We start from the raw sequence: 25,354 nt of genomic DNA on the forward strand, positions 1-25,354 counted from the left end.
CACGAGCAGCTGCTCCCATTAAACCTTTCTTTTGGTGTTTCTCTCATGGATACTCCAGCCAGAAGCAGGTGTGGGATGGTGTCAGTGCCCCCACGGCTCGGTGCCCCGGGTGCCCGTGTCACTGCTCAGAGCTCTGGCTGCTGCAGGGGATCTCCCCAAGCCCCACAGCTCCCAGTTCCCCCAGTGCCCCTCCCGTGGTGTCACCAGACTGGTCTGAGCAGGGATCTCTCCTCCATGTGGTTGCCATTAATTCCACCACCGCAAGCACCAGCCCAAGGTGCCAGCCCACATCAAGCAGTCGATCTCTAATTGTCATTTCCGACAATAAAACAAAGAGTTCAAAAGGAAAGAGGGACTATTAAAGCCAAGAGCTTCCCTCTGCCCATTGCAGGTGGCTCATAAAAAGGCTTGGATGGAAAACACCCCCTTAACCTTGTGCTGGGTCCCTCTTGCAGAGGAATGAGTCAGGAATTTCATGCACGTAGAGCAATCACCAAACAGCCCCTACAGGTCTGCCCAGGACCACGGCTGGCTGAGCAGCTGCTTGTTTACAGGCACCCATTTCCATGGGATGGGTGTGCAGCCACATTCCTGGGAGCCCCAGCTGCCCCCACCTGCCCAACCTGTCCATGAGCAGGACCAAAGCCCCAAGCCACCGTTTGAGATGTGATTGCCACAGGGAAACACTGCCAAGGATGCTCAGAGCTCTGCTGGGCTGGCTGAGCACCCAGGACATCCCCATGGCTGTCCTGAGCAGCCAAGACCCCTGCCAGGGGTCTCAGAGACTCTGGCACAGAGCCCAAAATGCCCCTGTGGTTTTGATTATGACCCCTGGAGCAAGTTACCAACCTTAGATGAAGATCTGCAAGCCACGATAAATTAAGTGGAATGATAGTGAATTTATCATGGGGTGAAAAATTAGATTTTTAGGGTTTTTTACAGTGAGGATTCAGGGGGCAAGATGGAGGGATCTGGGTGTGTCCAGCCTTTCTCCTTCTTCTTGGCCTCCATCTTCTGCTGTGATGTTGGCACTTTTAGATTGGTTTAGAGTAGAAGCTCACTGTCTAACATAGGTGATAGGTATTGGAAATTGTAAATATTGTACACATAGTTTTTAGTATAAAAAGATAACACCGCCCCAAAGGAGGCAGAGTGCCTCTGTCTGTCCTGCTGACCAGACCTCGGCAGGACAGGAGAAAGAATTTTATAGATAAGATACAATAAACAACCTTGAGACCGAGAAATGAAGAGCTCTGACTCCTTTGACCACCAGGCTGGGAAAAGACACTTTCTAACTTTTCTTGGGGTCACTCTGCCCAGCTAGAGACCCCGAGGGCTGAGGAGAGAGCTCAGCACTGGGGTGTGAGGCAGCGTGGTGGCACCACTGCTGGGGGACGGAGGGGATTTGGAGCAGCAGAGGGTCTGAGATGCTGGTGGGCATCGAGCTCTGGGGATGCCATGGGATGGATGGCACCGAGCTCTGTGATGCCATGGGATGGATGGCACTGAGCACTGGGGATGCCATGGGATGGATGGCACTGAGCACTAGGGATGCCATGGGATGGATGGCACCGAGCTCTGTGATGCCATGGGATGGATGGCACTGAGCACTGGGGATGCCATGGGATGGATGGCACCGAGCTCTGGGATGCCATGGGATGGATGGCACCGAGCTGTGGGGATGCCATGGGATGGATGACGCCAGGCTCTGGGGATGCCATGGGATGGATGGCTCCGAGCTCGGGGGATGCCATGGGATGGATGGCACCGAGCTCTGAGGATGCCATGGGATGGATGGCACTGAGCTCTGAGGATGCCATGGGATGGATGGCACTGAGCACTGGGGATGCCATGGGATGGATGGCACCGAGCTGTGGGGATGCCATGGGATGGATGGCGCCAGGCTCTGGGGATGCCATGGGATGGATGGCTCCGAGCTCGGGGGATGCCATGGGATGGATGGCACTGAGCTCGGGGGATGCCATGGGATGGATGGCACTGAGCACTAGGGATGCCATGGGATGGATGGCACTGAGCTCTGAGGATGCCATGGGATGGATGGCACTGAGCACTGGGGATGCCATGGGATGGATGGCACTGAGCTCTGAGGATGCCATGGGATGGATGGCACCGAGCTCTGAGGATGCCATGGGATGGATGGCACTGAGCACTGGGGATGCCATGGGATGGATGGCACCGAGCTCTGAGATGCCATGGGATGGATGGCACCGATCACTGGGGATGCCATGGGATGGATGGCACCGAGCTCTGAGGATGCCATGGGATGGATGGCACTGAGCTCGGGGGATGCCATGGGATGGATGGCACCGAGCTCTGGGGATGCCAAGGGATGGATGGCACCGAGCTCTGAGGATGCCATGGGATGGATGGCTCTGAGCTCTGAGGATGCCATGGGATGGATGGCACCGAGCTCTGAGGATGACATGGGATGGATGGCTCCGAGGAGGAGCAGCTCAGCCTCCCTGCTCCAAATGCCCTTCCCCAGGAGCTCTCCTCTCCTCTGGAAATGTCGCAGGGAAGTCACCCTGCTCAGCTTATGGCTTACGTGTCCTATTAGGCAAGAGGGACGCTCAGAGTGGCTGCGCCAGCTCAGCAGGGCCCGCTCCTCGCAGGGCAGCTTTGGGCAGAGCAGGATGTGCTGCCTGGGCCCCACAGACGTGGGCAACAACTTTCCATTCCTTTTTATCGCTGCCAGGCTGATGGGGAGCGAGCGCATCTCCTGCTGTGTGCAGCACTGCAGGGGAAGGCTGTCCCTGCCCGGCCTGGCCAGGGGAATCCGTGCCAGCGTTTTCCCCAGGGGATGCTGAAGTGGCTGCACTTCAAAGGCTCAGGAAGTGTCCATTTAGCCTTGGGCTCCACCAGCCCACGGTTTAGGGTGAAAGCTGCTTGTGTCAGCAGCTGGAGCTGGGAGGAAACCCGGGCTAAGCTGGAGCTGGCCAGGATTGGAGCCCAAGTCACCCAACCCTTCCTCACTGGTCCCTAAAGCATCCCCAGCCACTGCAAAGAGCCCTCAGAAGAAAATCCAGTATGATCATGGGCTTTCATGCTGCACTTGAAGCACCATTTGTGACAGTTTGGGCACATCCCTTTCCACCTCCTGAGTTTTGGGGCTGGAGGTTGCTGTGTGCCCTGGGCTGAGCCACTCTAGTTTAGTCAATGCTGCTGCTGTCACATTTTCTTTTTTCTTTTTTCTTTTTTCTTTTTTCTTTTTTCTTGTTTCTTTTTTCTTGTTTCTTTTTTCTTTTTTCTTTTTTCTTTTTTCTTTTTTCTTTTTTCTTTTTCCTTTTTCCTTTTTTTTCTTTTTTCTCCTCTTCTCAAAAAGCGCCAAGTTGTATAAAACTCGTACAAAAAGAACTTCCCATCTTAATGCTGGATGAATTATTTAAAAGGGTCTGTTTGCTAATGTGATTGACTTCAACCAACAGCACAGGCTGAGCTGTAATTATGGGAAAACAATCAAATCTCTATCTGGGTTCACACCATACTGGTCTTGCCGCTTTTAGTGTTGCAGCAGAACCTGTTGGGCAGCTTTAGCCAAGCTGAGCCTCCTTTCTGCTGCTGGGGCAAAGAAACGCAAACCAGTAGAACCAGTCAGGCTGCAAGGAAAAAATTAGGGCTTATTGTCTGTGCAAGTTCACCCACACTGCTCACTCCCGCCTCCCGTGTCCCAGATGACCGACTCCTGATCGGGACCCAAACCTCTCCAGGAGCCGAGGGAGAGACACAGGCACAGGGCTCACAGTGAGTATCGTGCTTGCACTGGTTTTATCTGTCCCCCAGCATCCTGGCAGTGCTGTGTAGCTGGGAAGGGAGCTGGCATGAAGGGAGCTGGCATGAAGGGAGCCAGGCATGGGGAGCTGCCCAAAATGGGCTCAGCAGAGCCGTGGCAGAGCTGTCACTCGGTGCCGGCACACGGAGCCTGCTCCAGCTCCCATCTGATGGGCACAGGTTGGTGTGCCACAGGTTTGCTTGCTTCTCTGTCCCCTCTGAGGGCTCAAGGAGGACATTTGGGTTTGTGTAGCCGGTGTTTTGGGGCAGTGGCAGCTCTGGGGGTCGGTGGGGAGCAGACCTGAGCCTGCCTGGGCTGTGCAGCACTGCCCAGCCACGACCCCAGGCTCTCCTCTTAAAAACTCCTCCTCTGGCTTCTTCCACCTCAGCATGAAAGGTAATGGGATATCCCTGCGACCCTAAATGCTGAGAAACAGCACCCAGTTCCACTCAGATGGAGTGAAACAGCTGTGGAGGGTCAGAGCAATTTGTGGGTGTCAGGGTTTGTGTGGGTACCAGGGAGCCCCAGCTGTGTTTGCATCTGGCAAGGGGGGAGCAGAGGCAGGAACAGAAAAGCTTTCTGAGCAAACATCCAGCAGTGTGACAGCCGTGGGGGAGCAGAGCTGGGGCCATATGGGATGGACTGTGGGGCTGTGTGGGATCCAGGACGTGCCCATCCTGGGCAGGCAGCACTGGCTGTGAGTGCTGGGGGCATCACCCCCTTCCACACCTGATCCACCTCCAGGCAGCACCTCAGGCAGCCCTGGCCTGCACCAAGCCATGCACATGCTGGGCAGTAAATACTTTAAATGGAGTTGGCGGTCTCCCTACCCACTCTATTTCACACCTTGAACTCATCTCTGTTGCCAAAGATGAGGAAAAATTTGCTGCTTTTTCCCTCAGTGTCAGCTTGGAGCTGGGTTGTGGTGACTCCTGCTAGCTGGGCCAGGTCCCCTGTGGGACATCCTGACAGGGCCCTCCTGGGCTGTCCAGATCTGTTCCTTCAGGCAGCACAGATATTCAGAGGCTGCAGCTCCCTGGTCTTGCAGCAGCCCCAGGCAGGATCTGCAGTGCTACCAGGGCTGGCATCCTCCTTCCCTCTTTCCAGCCCAGCAGGAAGGAAGTGGTGGTGGGATTGCTGCCGGGCAGAGATGTGCCCACACACTGCACGGGGCTGTGCTGCTGTGGGTTGAGCTGTCCCCACTGCCCCCTCCTTGTCCCTTCTGCTGGAGCAGTGGCACGATGGGCCATGTCCTGAGATGGCCACAGATGCTCCTCTGGAGGATGCAGGACACTGATGCATTGATTCCAGGCCCAGCCTAGGTGGCCATGTGTGTCACCAGGCATTTGGGACGTGCAGAGATGCTTCAGTCTGTGAAAATGCCCAGCTCTGTCTGTGCCAGCTGCTGGACAGCACAGCACGGGGCTGAGCTGCCAAGACTCATCCCTGGTGCTGCAGCAGGGCTGATCACCCAGGAGGGGTTTGCAGGGCCAGCTCTCCCTAACACATTTCTCCTTTTTTAAATGGTGCTGAAGAGAAAAGCTGATCTTCCCCAGGACTCCATCCTCTGGGGATATCCAGGGCTATCTCCATACCCAGGGCAGAGAGCTCTGGTTTTTCCATTTCCATGTCATTATCTTGGCTCAGGGTGCCCATGCACCCTCACACAGCAGCAGCTGAGGTGCCACTTTGTGGAAGTGTGGTTGGGAGGAATCTTTGTGCCCACACAGGACATCTTTCCCCTGCAGGACCAGGAATGGTGAATTCCCCATGTCAGGAGCAGCGTGGGCTCTGAGTCATGCTGCTGGGGAGGAGAAGGCAGAGGGACCAAGATGCTCTCCAGGCACCACGAGCAGTGTGATGGGACCACAAGCAGAGGCTGGGTGATACCCACCATCCCTCAGAGCTTCCCAGGGTATCTCCCTGCCCCTTTGCCCAGCCAGGGCTCTGGGGGTGGCAGTGGAAGGGTTTGGGATGGGCAGTGCCCACGTGCCTCCAATCCCAACAGGGCCCTGAGCTACTCCTGAGCCTCACCACTCCTCAATTAAAGCGCCCAAAAAACCCGATAATGCCCCATTAGCCACTTCCCAGAGCGTTTTGAGGTGTTAATTGAGGAACGCTTATAGAAGCTGTGGTTACCCCGAGATGCACGGGCAGATAAGTGAATACTTTTAATCATCTTCTGGATCCTCCTGTGGGCACGCAGGGCTGCCCACAGATCTGCCCAAAGCCCACCAGGCTCTGGGGAGCATCATGGCACGGCTGGTGGCTCCAAATGTCATTGGTCCTCAAGTGGGGAGGAGAACAAATATTTACTGTCAAACCTCAGCAAAGCAGCAAGAGTGGGAGGACAAAACCTCCCTTCCAGATGGGGCCAGTGCAAGGAGAGACCCCCAGACTGCCCACCCTGCTGTGTGAAAGCCAGCCAGACCCCTGGGTGTGTTCAGGCATTGCAGAGGACCAACAGCTCTGGTTTTAGTGACCCTGCAAGGCCAGGGCAGCCAAGGCTCTGCTGGGAGGAGGGATGAACCTATGGCAAGGAATAACAAGGGGAGGGATGAACCTATGGCAAGGAATAACAAGGGGAGGGATGAACCTATGGCAAGGAATATCAAGGACTCTTGAGAGGAATAAGGGCTCTTAACAGAAATGAGGAAATGGAAGAAAACTCAAATTCGGGGGTTGGTGATTGCCGCAGAAGCTGGAAAAGCACAGGGCCAGGGTGGTGGGAAGAAATGGAGCTGCTGAATTTGTGATCACGAGGGCTCTGCTCTGTTATGGCAACAGAGACTTTCTGGGCTAGAAGTAAATCAGTGCCCCAGAGGGTGCAGGTTGGGACTTGAGGCTGGAGCAGCATGGTGGAGGGTTTGCTGCAGCTCAGCTCTCCTTGCATGGGACAGGTCTGTGAGCAGGGCCAGCATCCCCTGTGCTGCTGATCCTGCTGGGCTGGCTCAGGGGGCTGTGCCACAAACCCAGAGGGCCATTGGGACAGGTCAGAGCAGTGTTCAGCCCCACATCAGCCCAAAGGGACCCCCCTGCAGCAGCCAGCAAACGGGCCCTGGGCTGGTGGAGCAGCACGGAGCAGCTGCTCTGCTCTGCTCTGCTCTGCTCTGCTCTGCTCTGCTCTGCTCTGGGGAGGATTTTCAGGTTGTGCCACGTAGAGGAAGGCAGCAAATCCTCCCCCCTGGAGAGGCAAGAGCCAAGGTTGCTCCTCCTGTCTCACCTGTTGGGAGGTAATTTTGCAATCTGGCACCCACAGCAAACCCAGCACGGTGGAGAGCAGGCACTGGGCTCCATTTCAGGGCAGTCTGTGCCATGTTAAGTCATGCAAATAAATAAATGCCCAGCAAAAAAAAAAGAAGAATCCCCCAATGTACCAAAAAAGCCTTCTCTAAGCTGCCAAGTGAAGTACATCAGCAAAGAGCATCAGCTCCACACTGGCCTGTGAAATACTCCTGGACTGCAGATTTTCCATGAGTGTTCAGGCAGTTTTTCTGAGTACACACTTGTTTTGTAACTCTAAAATGAGATCAGGAACATAGCAGGGGAGCCAAGGAGAGAAAGTTTGGCTGGTCAGAGCAGCTCTGCCCAGCATTGCCCAGAGGAAGGTGTGTGCCATCAATCCAGCCTGGATATGAGCAGCTCCAGCACTGCTGGTGGAAATACTTGGTGGCAAATCCATTAAGCTTCACTGATCCCACAGTTTCAGAATGTCACTGTCATGCCTTTTCCTCTTTTTCTTTTCTGTTTTTTTTTTTTTTTTTTTTTTATGACTTAAGCTCGTTTAGCTAATGAGCTGCTTTATCCTGCTGAAAGGAGACAGGGCTCAGGGTGGGATGTCACACTGTGAGTGTGACAGGCAGTGCTGGGGATGCCATTGAGAGGCCAGGAACTCCCTGGGGACCAAGGAATGAGGGTTGGCTGTGCTGTCAGAGCCAGCTGCCCAAACCCACCCCTTCCCCAGCCCCCTCAATGGGACAGAAATAACCTCCCTGCTGCTTCCCCTTCACAACAGGAGCACCCTGTCACTGGTACCCAGGAGATGCTGGGGGCTGCTCCAGCCCTGTACATGAGAGGAGACACCCAGGGACCCAAACTGGAGCCCTGTCCCACCCTGAGTGAGCATCGAGGGATGCAGAGAGCAGCAAAGACACAGCAGGTAACAGCAGCTCCCCCCATCTTGGGCTTCCCAAACCCTCCAGGTTTAGGGTTGCATGAGGAGTTTGCCTTTGGTTTCTGCCACTGGGGCTCTGTTTGCAGAGGGCACTGTCACTGTGAAATACTCCCAGCCCTGCTGGGGTGCCCAAGGGCTGCTCCAGCCCTGCCACGGGGCTGCATGCAGCACCAGCAGCTCTACATCACAGTGACAGCTCTGCAAAGGGCTCCAATGAAATCCCTGTCTCAGGGAGCCAGCTCCACACTCTGGGGCTCTGTGCTCTGGGCTGCAGCAGTAAATCTCCCTCAATAAATCCTCCAGAGCAGGAGCTGCAGCTTCACAGCTTCACCCATCCACAGCGTGAGAGGGAGCAAAGCTGAGCCCTCAGGGAGCCTGTGCTGTCACTGGGGCTGTTCTGCTGCAGGAAAATGCTGAATCCTGGCAAAAGACACCTGGGAGCCACGCTCATGAAGGATCTCTCAGCACAGAGGAGAGCTGAGGTCCTCACCAGGTTTGCCGCAGAGTGGCTGTTCCATCTGCAGGCAAAGAGGGGTTCTGGCATCTCAAAAAGCACCAAAACTGGCAGCTTTTCCCTGCAGATTGGATATACAGCAGGTCCCCACTCTGGCATCTCGAAAAACACCAAAAGTGGCAGCTTTTCCCTGCTGATTGGATCTGCAGCAGGTCCCCACTCACCTGAGGGCTCAGAGGAACAGAAAATCAGGAGTAAACCCCAATCCCGGTGGCACCACAGCCTCAGCTGTGCATGGAAGTGAAGCTGCCGCCACAGCCCAGCCCCAAATCCTGATCTGCGGGCTCTGCACTGAGTCACAGCTGCAGGGATGCAGCTCCAGCAGCGACACCTGGGCTGCCCCCACACCTCCCTCCTGCCATCCCGGGCCAGCCCAGCCCCACTCCCTGTGCAGAGGCTGGCACAGTCCCAGCCAGGGTGTCACCTTCCCGGGATGGCTGAGCTGAACCCCTGTGCCTCACAATTCTGGGTTCAGCCCAAGGAGATGCCAGCCCTGGGGACAGGGCTGAACCCTTGGTACAAGGTGGGCAGGAGCTGGTCCAGCAGCAGCAAGGGCAACAGGAGCACATACAGCCACCAGCTGTAATCCCTTCCCAGCTTACAGCACTGGGGAATGCAGTGGGAATCAGTGCCTGCAGAGCCTTCCCAGCTGGCACTTGAGGTGTCAGCCCTGTGATGGTTTGATCTCAGCCCTGGGGAGGTGCTTTGCCCAGGGCAGAGCCTCATTTAGGACTCAGTGATCCTGGGAAGTGACTGTGTTCACAGGGGTTCTTGGATGAGGGAAGAGATGAGCATCTGACTCCATGTTTCAGAAGGCTTGATTTATTATTTTATTATATATATTACATTAAAACTGTACTAAAAGAATAGAAGAAAATGTTTCATCAGAAGGCTAGCTAAACTAAGAATAGAATAGAAAAGAATGATAACAAAGAGTTATGATCAAAGTTATGCCAAAGAATGATCTTCTGTCTCGGACAGAGAGTCCAAGCCAGCTGACTGTGATTGGCCATTAATTACAAACAAACTAACATGAGCTAATCACAGATCTACTTGTTGCATTCCACAGCAGCAGATAACCATGGTTTACATTTTGTTTTTGAGGCTTCTCAGCTTCTCAGGAGGAAAAATCTTAAGGAAAGGATTTTTCATGAAAAGATGTCTGCGACACATCCCATTAACACCAGGAGGGTTTTTGCTGTTAGAGCTGCACATTATTTCCCCTGACTGCTTCTTCACTGTGGCTCTTGGGGCAGAGATCAGCTCCCAACCCCATTTCACAGATCCCAAGCTGGACAAGCCACACTGTGCTTTTACTGCTGGCTTCGATCACCCAGGCCTGGCAATGGATGAGTTATGCCCAGGGAGGCAGGAGTGATGAATATTTTCAGTTGTTTCCCCAGAGAATGAGGTCTGCACTCAGTTTGCAGCAGATTTGCTCCAAGCCAGGCAGGGTGGCTCAGGAGGGTTCGTGTTCAGGCACCGCTCCCGACCCGAGCGTGCCGAGCTCGCTGCTGCTGCTTGCTGCCACGTGCCTCATTTCTTTTGAAAATCAGATGCTTTAGGGGAAACTTTCTTCTTCCAGCTCTGCGTGCCCACATGTTGCATATGCAGGCGATCTGGCACGTCCCTGCTGCACATGCAGATAAAGGCACGGGCGGGAGCCGGGCTGGGAGAGCTCTGGAACCCAGCACAACCTTCCTGTGGGGATGCAGAGCCTGGGTGCCAGCCCACCCTTCACTGCCCAGCTCCAGGGCGATCTCTTTGGGGTTGAAGGCACCTAACAGGTGCTCTGTTATGATCAGAATTACTCACCATGACTCAGTAACCCAGAACGATTTGGGGGGAGAAGTCCCCATGAGGAGATGCTAAACGCCTTCATGTGGAAGTTCCTCTTTCCCAGCGTGGTTTTGGTGGTTCCAGAGGACCCCGTGGATGTGCCCATGACAGCTTCCTGCAGCTCTTGGCTCTGGGCATCACCTCTGGTGGTTTCTCTGTAAAATTGGGTGGAAAAGCTCTGTTGGGTGTCTCCCAAGGGCTGGAAGAGGCTGCAGCCAGTGAGGCCATGCAGGAAGGCTGGGTGATGGCACTGGGAAGCCTGAGTGCTGTGTGCTGCCTCTGTAAAAGCTGTGCCTGGTGCCAGAGGGATGAGGGATGCAAGGGAGCATCCCAGCAGATGAGTCCATCAGGCTCAAGCACCAAATCTGCTGTGAATTTCCCCATCATCAGTCCCCATGTGATCCCAGCACGAGTTCTGCAGTCCCTTCTTTATGCTCAAGAAGATGCCCTGCCCCACCTCATCCCAAAGAAATGCAATTTAAACAGCTCAACAAGTAGAGGAAAAGCCTGATTTTCCAGCTGGGCTTCTTGCAGTATCTAAGAAATGCTCTTTGCTATGCTCAGCACTGAGGCAGGGTGGACAAAAATGCCTCCCATGGTTTAGCAAACAATTTCCCTTCCCAGCTTTGGGCTTTGTCCTTTCCAGAACACCACATGCACCAGGCACATCTCTTTTGTTGGACTTTTTTTTCTATTTTAGGCTGAAATTTGAAGCAGAAGGACACCCCCACACTGGACACAGCCTGGTGTGTGGCTCAGCCCTGACCATGACCACAGAGAGTTTTGCAGAGTTCCTGAACAAGCTCAAGGAAATCCATGAGAAAGAGGTTCAAGGTAGGGAGACAAAATTTTCTTACCAAAACCTGGCCAAGATCCATTTCTTTGTAAAACCACCTTGATCCCTTTGGTGTCAAATAACCTGAAGGGAGGAGGAGCAGGGGTGGATTAAGGAGATTTGGGGATTAGTGCTGAGCAAGCAGCACCCTTGGGGATGGCTTGGGACATGAGGTCACAGCCTGCCCCTCAGGGGACAACACCCACTGGTGGCACATTTGTACCTCTCGTTGGCATACTGAGGAAGAAGTGACTTTTTGAATGAAGAAGTAACTTGTTCTCTCAGAAGAGAGAGGACTTTCCTGCTCTCCATGCTGTGGAAAGGAGGCCATGGAGGTGCTCAGCCCCTGCAGGAATCCCAGGTGCTCCCAGCATTAACCAGGGGGGATTTGGCTCCTCCTGCCCCTGCTGTCATTGTCTGGTGAGCTGGGAGTTTGCAGGGGTGGCACTCACACCTGCTGGGCATCTGCTCCATCAGTGAGGATTGCAGTGTGTTTGGATACTGAGGGATCAAAGGGACAGCACAGAGATGCAATAATCTATAAGACAGAAGCAGCAGGAGATGAAGCTCTGCTAAAGAAAATGTTTGAGTCAGGTTGGATAGTCTAGGGAATAAATTATTTCTCAGGCCATACATTATTAAAATAAAACCCATTAGGTTAAGCAACCAAGTGCCAAACCCAACTGTTTTCCTATTAGAATAATTCCCAGTATCAATATTATGAACAAAACTTCAGCACTTTTGGGTGATTCTGGCTTATGAATTCATTCTTCTCTTGTGTAATTTCAAGCCGTGTGAGAGTTAGAGGAAACTGTTGAGCAATTTGAACCACATGTTTACATCTACTTTGCATAAAATGGATTTGACAGGATACAATGTCTGCAGATCCATCAAGGAAAGCCATCCAGCTGTAAATATTCTCCAAGATGCTTTCCAACCATGAAAGCTATAAAATACTGCCCACCTGGGACATGCAGGCTGCAGAGAGAAATAAGTAGAAACAAAACTAAACCAGACTTTTTGGGTCTGCAAAGGATATGCAGACTCATTAAATGGTGGGGATACAAAAGGAGCTCACATTCTGTACAGCTTTTCCCAGTTACATTAAACTGTGGCTGTGTTTAACACATGCAATGTGTTATTCCTTATCAGAGCTCAGGCTTGTGGATGGGTGAGATTTCTGCAAAGCCACGAACCTTCCTGAAATTCCTTCAGTGCTGTTTGCTTCTGAGTGCTGGGGCATTGGCCACAAACACCCATGTCTGTGTGTCTGTCCATTATTCCAGGTCTGCACAGCAAGGTGACGGAGCTGACCACAGAGAAGTGCCGGTGAGCGATGCTGGGGCACAGGGGTGGTTACACCACTGCAATTTCAGACTTCTGACTTATTCTCCAACACTGCTGCATTAAAGACCACCATTTGTTCTTCTGGCACTGCCAAATTTTGGCTCCAGGCAGGGTTGGGGTGATCCCAGCCCAGCTCCAGTTTGCCTTCCCACAGGCAGGTGATGCTTGTGCCACCCGGTGCTTTCCCCGTTGGAGAACAATTAGTGGGAGGAATAAACTGGGGTGTCAGGGGTAGGATCCAGGCTCCAACACATTTGTTTCCCCTCCTGCCACACAAGAAAAAGGGCGCTGTGAATGAAGGCACGGGTTTTGGGAAGCAATCTAACAACCCTGCTTTTTTTGTTGTGCTTCTTCAACTAGCGATGCTCAGAGAATTGAAGAGCTGTTTGCTAAAAATCACCAATTAAGAGAACAACAGAAGGTCCTGAAAGAAAATGTAAAGGTGTTAGAAAACAGGTAGGATTTGTTTTTAATTAGGGTGCTGCTGAGTGGCAGCGACTGCACAATCCTGGGGGAGAGTTTGGGGTTTGCTGTCTCCCCAGGACTGGGATGCAGCACATGAACTTCTATTTTTCCTATATTCAGCTGCTGGGAGAGCTGGAGGAGTCTGGGCAGGTGCATAGGAGCTTTCCTAGGCTGGTGTGGTGGGGCTGGAGGGGTGCAAAGGCCAGTGCTGGGCTGTGGGGGTGATTCCCAGTGATGGTCTGGGTGTTCACACTTCCCCATGGGCAGGGCAGGAACTTATTTCTCTCATGTGGTAACAAGCTGTGGGGTTTCCTTCCTGCAGGCTGCGAGCTGGCCTTTGTGACAGATGCATGGTCACCCAGGAGCTGGCCAAAAAGAAGCAGAATGAGTATGAGACCTCTCACTTCCAGAGCCTGCAGCACATCTTCATCCTCTGTACGTACTGACACCTGCTGTGAGCTTGGCTCTGGCAGGCTGAGTCTTTGCCAGTTAATCCCTCTCCCAGATATTTGTACGCAGTGAGCAGGAATCTGGGAAGGGCTTGGGGATGGGGAGAAGGGAGGGAGCAAGGAGACATAACCCTTCACACAAATCATCAGAGCTGGGGGTCGCAGCCCTCCCCACCTCCAGAAAAATGAGAGATTCCAGGCTGTGTCAGCTGCCTGGGGAAAGGATGCATTGGCACGGCAGAAGCAACACTCTGGCAAAGACAGGAAAGTCACAGCAGCAGCTCAGCACGGGTAAATGAAATCAAGCAACACGTGTGATGGATCTTCTCCTGAGCCCCTGGCACAGCTCCCAGCACTGGGTGTTTTTCCCTGGGGATCTGACCAGCCTGGGGAGGGTCATGGGGTGAAGGAGATAAGGCATTTAGGAGGGATGGAGAGATGCCAAGAGCCCGTGGTTTATCTCCCCTTGCTATGGCACTGCTGCCTGAGTGCTGCTTTCGAGCAGGAGCAAGGCAGGGCACCATGCCTGGGAGCCCAGCCATGCTCTCTGTGGCCAGGGCTGGGTGCTCACATCTCCCTCTGGCCTCTGTGTGACCCCCCTGAGACCCCCAGGCCTGCCCCTAACACAGCATCCACTCACCACCCTGCCCTGGTGTTAACAGGGGTTCTGGGATGAGGGAAGAGATGAGAATTTTGACTCTATGTTTCAGAAGGCTGATTTATTATATTATTATAATATAATATTATTATATTATTATAATATAATATTATAATATTATAATATTATTATATTATTATAATATAATGTAATAATATAATTATATTATTATATTATTATATTATTACATTATTATATTATTATATTATTATATTGTTATATTATTTTATTATTATTCTATACTCTATATTCTATATTCTGGAATATATTCTATATTCTATATTCTATATTCTATATATATTATATAATATATATTATTCATATTATTCATATTATTTATATTAATGATATAATATATTGTATATATTATATGTTATATATTATATATATTATATGAAAAGAAAATTATATATTAGAACTATACTAAAAGACTAGAAGAAAGGATTTCATCAGAAGGCTAGCAAAGAAAGGAATGATAAAATTTTGTGACTGCTTACAGCTTCCACACAGGTGGCTGTCATTGGTCACCAAGTAAAAACAATTTCACATGCTGGGTGAACAATTCTCTGAATCACATTCTAATGCAGCAAAACATGGAGGAGATGAAGCTTCCCAGCTTCTCAGGAGAAAAGATCTTAGCAAAAGGATTTTTCATGAAATATGTCTGTGACAGATGTTCACTGTGCCCAACCCACCACTGCCTCCTCTGGGTCTGGGTTTGGGTCTGGGTCTGGTTTTGGGTCTGGCTCTTCCCCTGAGCTGGGGATCTGCAGGCAGACCCAATCCTGATGAAACCTGAGTCAGAAAGTTGCTCCCCTTCATCCCCTAGCCCCAGCACTTTTACAAAGAGGGAAGGAAATTCAGCATCCCTCCCAGAGTCGGTGCCATTCCCTCCTCCCGCTCCATCGCCCCGGCGAGCTGTGAGCAGCATCCTCGCAGCACCTGAACTCACAGCCCCTCCTCTGTCCCTGCAGCAAACGAGACCAATCGCCTGAGGGAGGAGAACAAAACTCTCAAGGAGGAACTGAAGAGGCTCCAGAGCCTGGAGTAAGCACTTTCCTGGTTTCATTCTCTACAAGGGACATTGGCAAGGGCATCCCCAGAGCTGGGCAGGGCAAGGTCCACACTGGGGCATCCTCAGGGGTATTTTAGCACCTAATTCCCATGGGTTCCTGTGTATGTAAGACATGGAAAAATCCCTAATAGTCTCAAAATCCTTGTTAACCTTTGCTCACTGCCCTGTTCACCAGCATCCAGTGATTAATTTTTGGGGAACAAAGATATTTAACCCCCTGGAAACAAAGCCCAGGGCAGCTTGCATGGAGCTCAGCCTGGCATTCCATGGCTTTTCCATGGCACCAGCTCCCCTCCTGCAGCAGCCAGACAGGGTCTGCAGGAAGCAGATGGCTCTGGGGGAAGGACAGTGACACCCAAGGGACACGGATGGGGTTAAAGAGGGAGAAGGGATCTGCACCAACAGGTTCACAGCCCAGCAGCGCACTGTGCTGGAAGCCAAGTAACCTGCCAGGCTGGCCAATATATACAAATCAGCTCATTCCTCAAGGGTTTAAAGTCCAGAGGAATTAGCACTGAGGGATTAGTTTAGAAATGTGTTTTCTTTGGAGCACGGGAGCACCATCTGCTTAAAGAGAAGCTCTGGCTTTTCCTCCCCAGTGCTTCCAGAGCTGTGGGTTGGGCTTGCTGAGCACTGAGTGATTCTGCTCTGCTCTGCTCTCCCCTGAGATGCTGGATAGGAGGATTTTCAGCCAAACATCCACACCTCAGCATCAGAGTCCAGCCAGGGCTCTGTGTGTGTCCCCAAGCCTCAGGCACTCCTTGTGGCACTGAGCATCACCCTCTCCATCCTGGTTTGGTGACGGGGCAGACACCACATCCCTGTGCTGAACCCACCCCTCCATCAGGCTGAAAGCCCAGGCAGGGCCAGGTTCCCACAGAGCTTTTGCAACAGCCACAGCTGGGTCCTGCCTTACCCAACCCGACGTTACCCACAACCAAGTGGGGCAATCACACCTCCAAGTGGGGCTGGCATGCTGTCCATGCTCCAGACTGCAGCTGGGCTGCTGATAAGCTGCAGTGGAGGGAGGTGAGGCTGAGGATCTGGAATATCCACATGCACACATAGATAAATACGTGTATTTGTGTATCAGGCTCAGAGCTCTCAGTACAGTGGCTCCAAACCCTTCCTTCTCCTTCATTCATGCTCTTTTCCTTCCAACAGGGACAGGACAAAGACCCCAGGAGTGTCCTCCAGAGAAAGCTGCTCCACACCAAGCTCCCCTTTGACTCTGCTGTCCCCAGTGAGCAGGGATGCCAGCACAGAGAAGGCAGAGCCCAGGGAAGCAGCAGCCCAGCAGGACGTGCCAGAGCTGGAGCTCAGTGAAGGTGGGTGCTGCCGCTTCTGCCACCCTTGAGGAACCTGGAGGTGTCAAAAGTGACTGAGCCATGGTGCAAAACTGCCCTGGGAAAGGGTCTGGAGGGCAAGGACCAAGCTGTTGGCAGATGGGCATTGCCACGGGCAAAAAAGCTGATGGGGGGGAAATGCAGGTCAGGGGAGAAACACCCTGCTCTGCATTAGAGCTAAAGAGTGCTTGGTGCCCCCAATGAAAGAAAATTCATGCAGAGAGCATGGCATTGCCTTCCTGCCACCCACACATGCAACAAAAGGCACGTTCAGCCAGGTGCTGGCTTGAGCCAAAAGGTAATTTTGACTCAAAACCTTCTCTGAGAGTGGTTGGTAGCAGCCAGTGGCATCCCTGGGAGGCTGCATGGCTCCAGCCCACTCAGGGCAGGGCTGCAGCAGCTCTGGGGGACCATTACAGCAGCTGGTTGTGTCTTTTTTTTTTGCAGAAAAGCCTCCAGAGAAGCTCCAGAGAAGCTCCCCAAGCAGCAGGACCTCTCCAGGCACTCTCCTCCAAGAAGTCAGCCTTGCAGAAATAGTGAGTTGTCAGAGGTAGCCTGATGTCCTCAGGCCTTGTCCCCACTGCCGTGGCCATCTGAACTGGATCAGACTGGGACAGGGACAGAGTAGGAGGCACTTGGGGGGTGGAACAATCAGCCAGACTTGGGCAGTTTGTCATTTCCAGAGCCTGGCACTCAGTGGTTGCAAGGACAAACACAGAGAGGGTGTCAGCCCAGGGCTGCTGAGTGACATGGTGACACTGGGCACTGGAGATGAGACTGCAGGACCTGGACCTGCTCCTGGGAACTCAAGTCCACACACACACCCACACAGATACCTCTGTTTTGGCACAGGTTTTGCTTACTCGACCTCCACAAAAAAACTTGAAAGAGCAGGTGAAAAGGGGTTTTGGTAAGGCTGCAGGCAGGCTGTGGGGATAATTAATAGGGATCACAGAACGGCTTGGTGACATCTCCAGGTGGGCAGGGGAAAGTCAAGTCAGAACATGTGGGGAGCCTTTCATGACAGCTGATGGAGACAGTGATGTCCTGGACCAGCAGAATTACACCCACCAGAGCAGTGTGTGCCAGGAGCTTGCAGGAATAAAGCCTTGCATGAGTAAAAAGGCCTGACTATGGGACAAGGAATTTGCAGGGTCTTATCTTGGTTAAGCCACTGAATCATGACTTGAGATGCAAAACTTCCTGTGCTACAAATCAGTGCAGCCAGAAAATGGAGAGTACACGAAGGGAAAATTTCCTGGAAAAATGAATAAAAAACTTGATAGAGGTGTTGCCCAGCACCATATCAAGCAGAGCACTCAGGAGCTGTCTGTTTCGTTGTCACTGGTGAGGAGATGTGTCCCAGTTCAGGCAGGCTCCCTCCAGAATGGCTCACCCGGACTTTCTGCCACAGGCATCCCAGAGGATTTCCAACCAGCTGCACGGAACCATTGCCCTGGTGAGAGCTGGCTCCAGACCCTGCCTCCTGGAAAGGAGTCCCTCAGAGGCAGCAGTGTCTCCCCCAGCCAGGAAAGCTCCTCTCCCTCCAGAACGAGAGCACAGCCCCAGCCTGGAGGCGTGAGTACCTGGGAGCCATGGGCTGACCCGCTGCAGCACCCTCAGTGCCAGCATTCACTGTGCCTGCCCTCCTCCCTCCCCAAACTTCCCCCACAGCCTCGGGAAGGGGGGGATATCCCAGTTTGCAGCAGTGAAAAATGACTGGAATCCAGCCCAACGAGGTCAGGCTCTCGTTATTCCAGCTCCTCAGACAGACCCACAAAGTGAACCAGGTGTCCCCACATCCAGGCAGGACTGTCCCAGGCAGGCAGCAATTCCTGCTCCTCCCCCTTATCTATTCTAATGGGCTTTCCTGCAGGGCTCAGCACTTCCCAGGCTTATCCTCCCCATGATTTCAGGAGCACAGAGCAAGGCCAGGGAGTTCACCTGCAGACAGAGAGTTTCCCAGAGTGTGAGTAGCTCTGCAGAGCACGCCTGGGAACAGCTTGCACTCATGGAAGCTGCCAAATAACCAGCAGCAGCAGGGACTGGGTATGCAGGGCAGGTTCCTGCACTGCCCCAACCTTCCTAGGATAGATGTAAGAGTTTCCCATTGAGTGGGATTAGGGGAGGGTGGGCTGTCCCTCTGTCCTGGGGGTCTTCAGGCACTAAGAAAGCCCAGGGGGTTAGTAAGGATGTTGCTGGCTGTACGACTTTATTCAAAAAGTGACTTCTCAGCAGCAGTGCTGATGTGAGAGGTCACTTACCTTACCCTAACACAACCCCCTGCCTTGAGCTGCCATGGCCTGGGGACGGGGAATTGCTGCTGGATGGTGAGATGGGAATGGCTTCCCATGCTGTGTGGGATGGGAATGGCTTCCTACTGCTGGCTGCCTGATGCCCCTGGCCACCAGGACCCTCCTCCCCAGCACAGACCCCAAACACAAACATGGTGTACTGACCAAGAGCTGCAACAGGGCATGGAAAGAGCAGGAGAGACCACACACATCCCTGCACAGCTGGGAAACCACAGGAAAGCTCTGGTGCTAATGTGTAGGGGTTTTTCCTGACATGATCTGTAATGTAATTTTTTTTCCACCCTTTTTTTAGTTATTTAACAGCGAGCAACCCAGACTCCCCCAAGGTTGCTCCGTCCTACGAAAACCTGAAACTGAGTGCCCGGAGAGAGCAGCTGTGCCTGCTGCACAAGCACCTGTCCCTGCACCAGCTGGGGCTGGCGGGTCCCTGCGCCCCGGGCGAGCGGGACAGCGGCACCTTCCCCATGCACCCGCTCAGGAGCAAGGCTGCCGAGGGCAGGACACGCTGCCGGGACACCTGGGACGAGCAGGCAGCCCTGCTGAAGCTCCCTGCCACCATGGTGTACGTGAGGGACCAGCAGCTGGAGGAGAAGCTGCAGCTGCTGAAGCAGCGGGAGCGGCTGCAGCATCTCCTGCTGCGGCAGTGCCAGCCGGGCCAGCGGGCACACGGTGACACCGAGACACGGCCGGGCCAGCGGGCACACGGTGACACCGAGACACGGCCGCTGTCCCCGTGGCTGGGCATGGCCGTGGGCTGCAAGGAGGAGAGGGTGTTCCTGGAGGATGCTGCGGACGGGAAGGAAGAGGGGTGAGGATTGTTGTTTGATGTCGGCAGAGGGGGGTTATTTACAGACACAAACGAGACGGGGCTACTATAGAAAGTGTCTCGAGCTGTTTATTTTTCAGCATCAGTCTCATTACATGGTTATGATAATGGGAAGATGCTAGCAGCTCACAATCCAGGCAGCAGGCCAGAAAACTTAATGTTACAACATACTTTATAAGCTTCTTGACCAATCACACAAAGCAAAAGCACATTGACAGTAGTTCTATCCAATCACCATAAGCACAGGTACCTTTGGTTAAAACAATGCTTACTTATTTCAAATACGATACCCACTCGTAAGCCTCAACGCACTGAGCTCCATTCTTAAGCTTTACCCTTCCTAATGTCTTGCTAGATAAACTTTCTGCAGCTTAGAGAGCTATTCAGACAAGCATTAATACACAGGCTATTGTTCTATTTGCCCTTGTTTTTCCTACAGTTTAAATAATTTTTCTGCTGACCTACCTCATGACTGTTGCTTTAGCTCTACTCACAATTCTTGCGGTATCTGAGGCCTGCCTTTTGCAGCTTTCCCAAAACCCTCTAATTTTATGGATTCCCACATTGTTTACTCTGTTTGTGGTGTTGGAGCTCATGTGAGGATTGTCTCGGGGGGCGATTCGGGCTCTTTAGTGGAAGGGTCAGGAAGTGGTTTAGTTAAAACTTTGGCAGTTGGAGATGAGGGTTTGAATCCTTTCTTCCTGAGGTAGGATGGTGGGGTAACTCTACAAGGGGGTTTAGTCTTCAATCTTTGGCTTACAAGACCAATGTTTTTATCAATTATCAGAGCTAATCAGTTTGAGCAGTTTGTTCTCCAGGCAGCTGTGGCGGGGCAGGGAGCGCCCCGAGCCGCGAGCCAGGGGGAAGGAGGCGAGGGACGAGGATGGGGACGCCCCGCTGGACCTGTCCGACCCCAGGCACAGACAGACGGACGGCAGCCCGAGGGACAGCCCCGGGGACAGCCCGGCCGTGCCCGCAGGGGGACACAGGGCACAGCGGGACCGCCTGCGCTGCCCCTACCGCTGGGCACTGCCCGCGGCTGCCAAGGAGGAGGAGGAGGAGGAGGAGGAAGATGCAGCTGTGGTGAGTACAGCTCTTGCTGGCATCCCCTGCACTGCTGCTGGGACCACTGTGAGCAGCACTGTGGGAGGATGGGTTTGGTGTGTGTGAAGCCAGTTTGCACATGGCAGAGCCGTGGTTGCTCAGCCCTGGCTTCACTCCACACCTTCCTCCAGTGCCCATCCAGGGTTCCATCCATGCCCAAGGGCAGGCAGTGGCTGTGCCCCCTCCCACAGGCTGCTGCAGGGGGTGCTGGGCTCCCTGCAAACACACTACAGAAACAGGAGCATCTCTGTGATGCTCGTCCCTGTGGGTGTCACTGTCATCAACTGAGGGCTGGGGACAGTCCTCTCCTGCCTGGTGACAGCGGTGTTTGTGTCCCTGTGTCCCACAGCTGAGGCTTTCACGGGCATATCTGACAAACAGCTCCACCCCAAGTGACCCAGAGGCCCCTCCTGAGGCCGGGCTGAGGCGGGATGTCAGCGCACAGAAGGGAGATGCAGGTAAGAAGCCCCAGGCAAATGTGACATTTGAGAAGGCAGGAGTGAAAGGTGAAGGCATTTCCCAGCCCAGAGCTCTCTGCTGGGCTCTGCACACGCCTGCAATCCCACCCTCCAGGCACCAAGTGCTCCCAGCTCCTCTGGGCCTTTGGGGAAATTCAGGTTTCACATTTCTGTCCTTGAGAGCTCAATTTTCTACCCTAGAAAAGTCCAAAATTCAGGCTCAGTATAAATGGGGAGAAAGTAATCCTGTTTTTTCTGGAGAAAGGCCCAGTGTCTGTGTCCAACACCCCTGGGGTGTCCTTGGACACTCAGCAGAGCATCTACATGGAATTCTCCAGGAGCTGAGGAGTCAGCATTGGAAAAATGCTCTTAGAAAAACCCACTCCAGAATGAGCAGGAATAGGAAAATGTTGCTCCAGCGGAAAACCCATTCCACAATGAGCAGCAACAGGACAAAGTTGCTGCTCCAGCATTTCCCACTCCTCTCAGGGAAGAAGCAGCTCAGAATGCCCCAGAAGAGATGGGGAAAATGCAAGAAGTTTGCAGGACTAGCACTGGAAAACCACCCCTGTCTGTCCCCTTGCTCCAAATCGTGTCCTGTGATGACAGCACAGAGGGCTGAGCACAGAGCCAGGGATGCTGGAACCTGCAGCAGGCAGATCAGGATGGTTTCCTTCCTTCCTTTGCCCCACCCTCCACAAGAGCCCTCCCAGGGCTCTCTCCCACCTGACCCCCAGGGCCACAGGTGCCAGGTCTGTCCAGGCAGGTGGGAGGCAGCAGCCATGGGGATCAGGGTGGGAAGCACGTCTGCTGCTCAGTACCAGCCTTACTGGCTCGGCCAGAAAGTTGAGCTCGCCTGGATTAGTTGGTCTGGGCGTGTCCGAGTGGTTTGGGAACATTCTCCAGAGCAGGATTTTTCACAGTGGAGAGAGAAAAAAAAAAAAAAAAAAGAGTCCTGTGTGATTTACATGCTAAGGAGATATCATCATAGCAGAAGAATTTCAGCTGATTACATTCTGGGTGTGGGAATACAGGACTTTCTTCAGTTCTCACCTTAAGGTTGACACAAAGCCCGGGAAACAATACACAAATACTTCTGCACTTTCTAGTGAACCTTAACCTGCAGGAGGATAAGGTGAGGATGGGATCAGGCTACAGGGAATCCAGGAGTGCCTGGAAGCAGCATCACCTGCTCTCCCACCTCTGCAGGGCCAGCAGGAGGGGGCTGCCCTGCTGAGCTCTATCCTGGCTAGAGCTGGGTGTGATGAGCAATAAGAATTGAGCTTTGGGGTGCCCCTGCCCCTCAGAACGGGGCACAGCCCTTTGTGCCCACCATGGCCAGCTGAGGTGTGTCACTGTGTGTGCAGACAGGGTGATGCCACCACCACCAGCCCCTGAGATGAGTGTGAGCAGAGTGGGGTGTGTGCAGGCACATGTCTGGGGCTGTGCAGCCCCAGGGGCTGTGCACACTGAAATGCTTTTCCTGGGCAGCATCTCCCCTGCCTTTCCTTCCTCTGCTCCTCAGCACACATTCCCTGCCAAGGCTGCTGACTGAACCAGCAGCAAATGTGGGATTGTCCCTTTTGGCTTCTTCACCCCAAGACGCTTCTCCCCACCGGGGGCTCAAACAGGAAAGTGCAATCTGGGGCTGAAATACCCCCCAGTTTCCCTCCTGTATGTAGCCACAGATGTTGGGACAGCTCTTGTGACCTTGGTGTAGCAAAGTCCAGTGGACACAGCTTTCCTGGGAGCTGCTTTCCCAACAGAGTCTTGTTGGATCACTCCTAAACATTCATTCCAGGCCATGTAGCTTCCAGTGCCTCTGCTTCACACCACAGTGTATTGCTGAAGCTGCTTTCTGCCTCAGTGGCTCTGTGAGCCTGGGCCAGTGGCTCTGCATCTGCTCATGAGCTTGTCAAGCCTGCCACCAGCCAAAAAATCTTCCTTTTGTGTTTCTTTAGATGACAATGATGCCGAGTCTGGGAAGCAAGAATCCGATGAGCCAGACACAACGGACAGTGAGGTTGGTTGGTTGGTTTGCTTGTTTGGTTTGTTCTCAGCCATCAGCTCAGGCTGGTGGCTCCCAGAGATATCAGACAGGCTGTCCCAGAAGGTGATGGCTCTTCCTGCACCAGGTGCCAAACCTCATTCCCACCCTGTTGCACAACTTGCTGCTGAGGGGCAGAAGTGCCACTCTTTCCAGCCAGTCAAGTCTTTATGAGCACTGCATTTGTCATCACTCACAGCAATGGTCACAAAGGTCCCTGGCAAAGCCACCAGCTCCCTGGGAAAGCCAGGCTGGTTTGTAGACTGACTGTTCTTCTCCTTGGTGTAGGAGAAGTATGAAGATGAGATCCAACAAGAAGCTGAGGCTGACGGGAAATACTTTTGCACCAAAGACAAAGTTCACGTGCAGCAGAGGAAGAGAAAAAGAGGACAAGATCCCTGGATAAAAGGTAGGGAGGAGAAGTTCCTTGGGGCATCAGCTCAAGGCTACAACTCCTGCTGCTTCCAGAGGGACTCCTGTGAGAAATGCCCCAGGACAGGGCAGAGCAGGGTTCTCCTCTGAGCCGTGTTTTTGCAGCACTCATAGCTCCAGGCAGAGGAGCCCCAGCTAATGGTTAGCCAGGACAGCCTGGGCAGGGTGGCCAGGAGAGCACCCCAAGCACCTAAGCTAACAGAGCTTAGCCCCTTGTGTTTGCTTATCTGGTCAGGGGGATGGTGACTGGGGAAGGCCAAATTCCCAGGGGTGAGTTATTGACAGTCAGAGAAAGGTTCCTGCCAGCTCTGTTGATCTTCCAGTGTGGCTGTGGAGGTTTCCCTGCTGACAGAGGAATGTGTTGTACCCATGTTCCCTCCAGGTGAACAAGCAGAAAACTGCTCCTGATAAGGGATAAGACAGTTTGTCTGTCAGGCCTCAAAAAATGCTCTGTCAGAAAACCCTGCTGCTCACCACTCTGTCCTGGGGGCAAAACCAGCCAAGTGTTGGCCCAACCATTAATGTACAGAGGGCTGTTGCTTAAGCCTGAAGGGAGCTTTTTACCAGCCTGGCCTTGAGAGGGCCCTGCTGGCTCAGGGGACAGCAGCACAGCTGGTGACAAGAGGGTTTGCTGTACAAAACCAAACGCTTGGAGCAATGGGGAGAGCACAGCAGTGCTGTGCAGCCCCAGGCAGGCACACACAACCCTCTGGGACTGGATGGGAATGTCCCAAGTGAGGGGTGGGTGCAGCTGGGGCAGCAATGGGGTGATGGAGGGGCATAGCAGCTCTCCCAGCATGTGGTATGAGCCATGAGCCACACTGGAACAGGGAGAAAGCCGCAGAATGCATCTTGCTGCTCTGCAATGCTTCTGCACCAGGTCAGTCCTCTGCCTGTTTCTGCTTCACATTGTTTTGTGTCCAGGATCACAACAGCCTCCTCTGGATACCCACACATCTCACATGTGAGGGGTTTCTCTCCATCTTTCCTGTGCTCAGCTTTGCTTCCTCCTGTGTTGTCCCTGTTTTGGGATGAGGCCATGCTGACTCCAGAAGTGTAAATCCATTTCTCTGTGGCTAACTCCTGCTGTCACCTGGCTGTTTACAGGATCTAAGAAGTCAATGAGAGGAAAAAAGAAAATCAAAGTGGAGCAATGCCCAGTGGGGATCACAAAGGAGCTGGAGAATTGCTCTGCTTCCCACAATGATCCCTCCAAGGACAGTTAACAGCAGGGCAGGATGGAACAGCTGCAGACCAAAGGACAGAGCTCAGAGCCCTCAGAATCCCACCCATGCTGGAGAGTGAATCCTGTCATGCTGAGCCAGGCAGTGGGGAATTCATAAGGACTCGTTTGTGAGCAGAGCACCCTGAAAGTCCTCACAATGCCACAGGAGAGGCTGGGCAAGGATGACCCAAGCAGGTGACACCTGGAGCAGCCAGGTCACTGCTGGTGGAGCCCCGCAGTCAGTGATCTGTGCCAGAGCAGATCCTTCCCTGGAGCTGGGAAGAGGAGATGTCTCTTTGGAACCCTCACCCTGCACCAGAACCGTTATCCCTGGGATTTCACACTTGGAGAGCAGACCTCCAGAGCCCTCTCCTCATGAAGGATGTCCCAGTGGCTGAGGGGTGGTGACCAAACCAAACACTGCAGAGCCCCATGCACAACCTGCTTCAATTAAA

The 25,354-nt window shown here is 53.1% G+C and overlaps 1 protein-coding gene across 1 annotated transcript; it reads left to right on the forward strand.

Moving 5' to 3' along the window:
• Positions 1 to 11,021: 11,021 nt before the first annotated feature.
• On the forward strand, positions 11,022 to 24,913 carry RBBP8NL (RBBP8 N-terminal like). The gene is made up of 14 exons (XM_058814946.1): positions 11,022 to 11,151; positions 12,439 to 12,481; positions 12,860 to 12,955; positions 13,287 to 13,399; positions 15,046 to 15,118; positions 16,317 to 16,474; positions 16,940 to 17,028; positions 17,907 to 18,070; positions 19,100 to 19,615; positions 20,452 to 20,716; positions 21,087 to 21,195; positions 23,157 to 23,218; positions 23,531 to 23,651; positions 24,782 to 24,913. Exons 1-14 carry the CDS (start codon positions 11,085 to 11,087, stop codon positions 24,898 to 24,900), a joined length of 1,995 nt encoding a protein of 664 aa, XP_058670929.1. The 5' UTR covers positions 11,022 to 11,084; the 3' UTR covers positions 24,901 to 24,913.
• The last annotated feature ends 441 nt before the right edge of the window (positions 24,914 to 25,354 follow it).

The sequence above is a fragment of the Ammospiza caudacuta genome, chromosome 15 (assembly GCF_027887145.1).
Source record: "Ammospiza caudacuta isolate bAmmCau1 chromosome 15, bAmmCau1.pri, whole genome shotgun sequence".
Taxonomy (NCBI): Eukaryota; Metazoa; Chordata; class Aves; order Passeriformes; family Passerellidae; genus Ammospiza; species Ammospiza caudacuta.

What these genes read in the sequence shown, in the direction of transcription:
- RBBP8NL (XM_058814946.1), top strand. Translation starts at nt 11,085, where the DNA reads ATGACCACAGAGAGTTTTGCAGAGTTCCTGAACAAGCTCAAGGAAATC. An exon ending in CTGACCACAGAGAAGTGCCG is followed by an intron (nt 12,482 to 12,859) that starts GTGAGCGATGCT and finishes TTCTTCAACTAG; the next exon opens with CGATGCTCAGAGAATTGAAG. An exon ending in AGAGCTGGAGCTCAGTGAAG is followed by an intron (nt 16,475 to 16,939) that starts GTGGGTGCTGCC and finishes TTTTTTTTGCAG; the next exon opens with AAAAGCCTCCAGAGAAGCTC.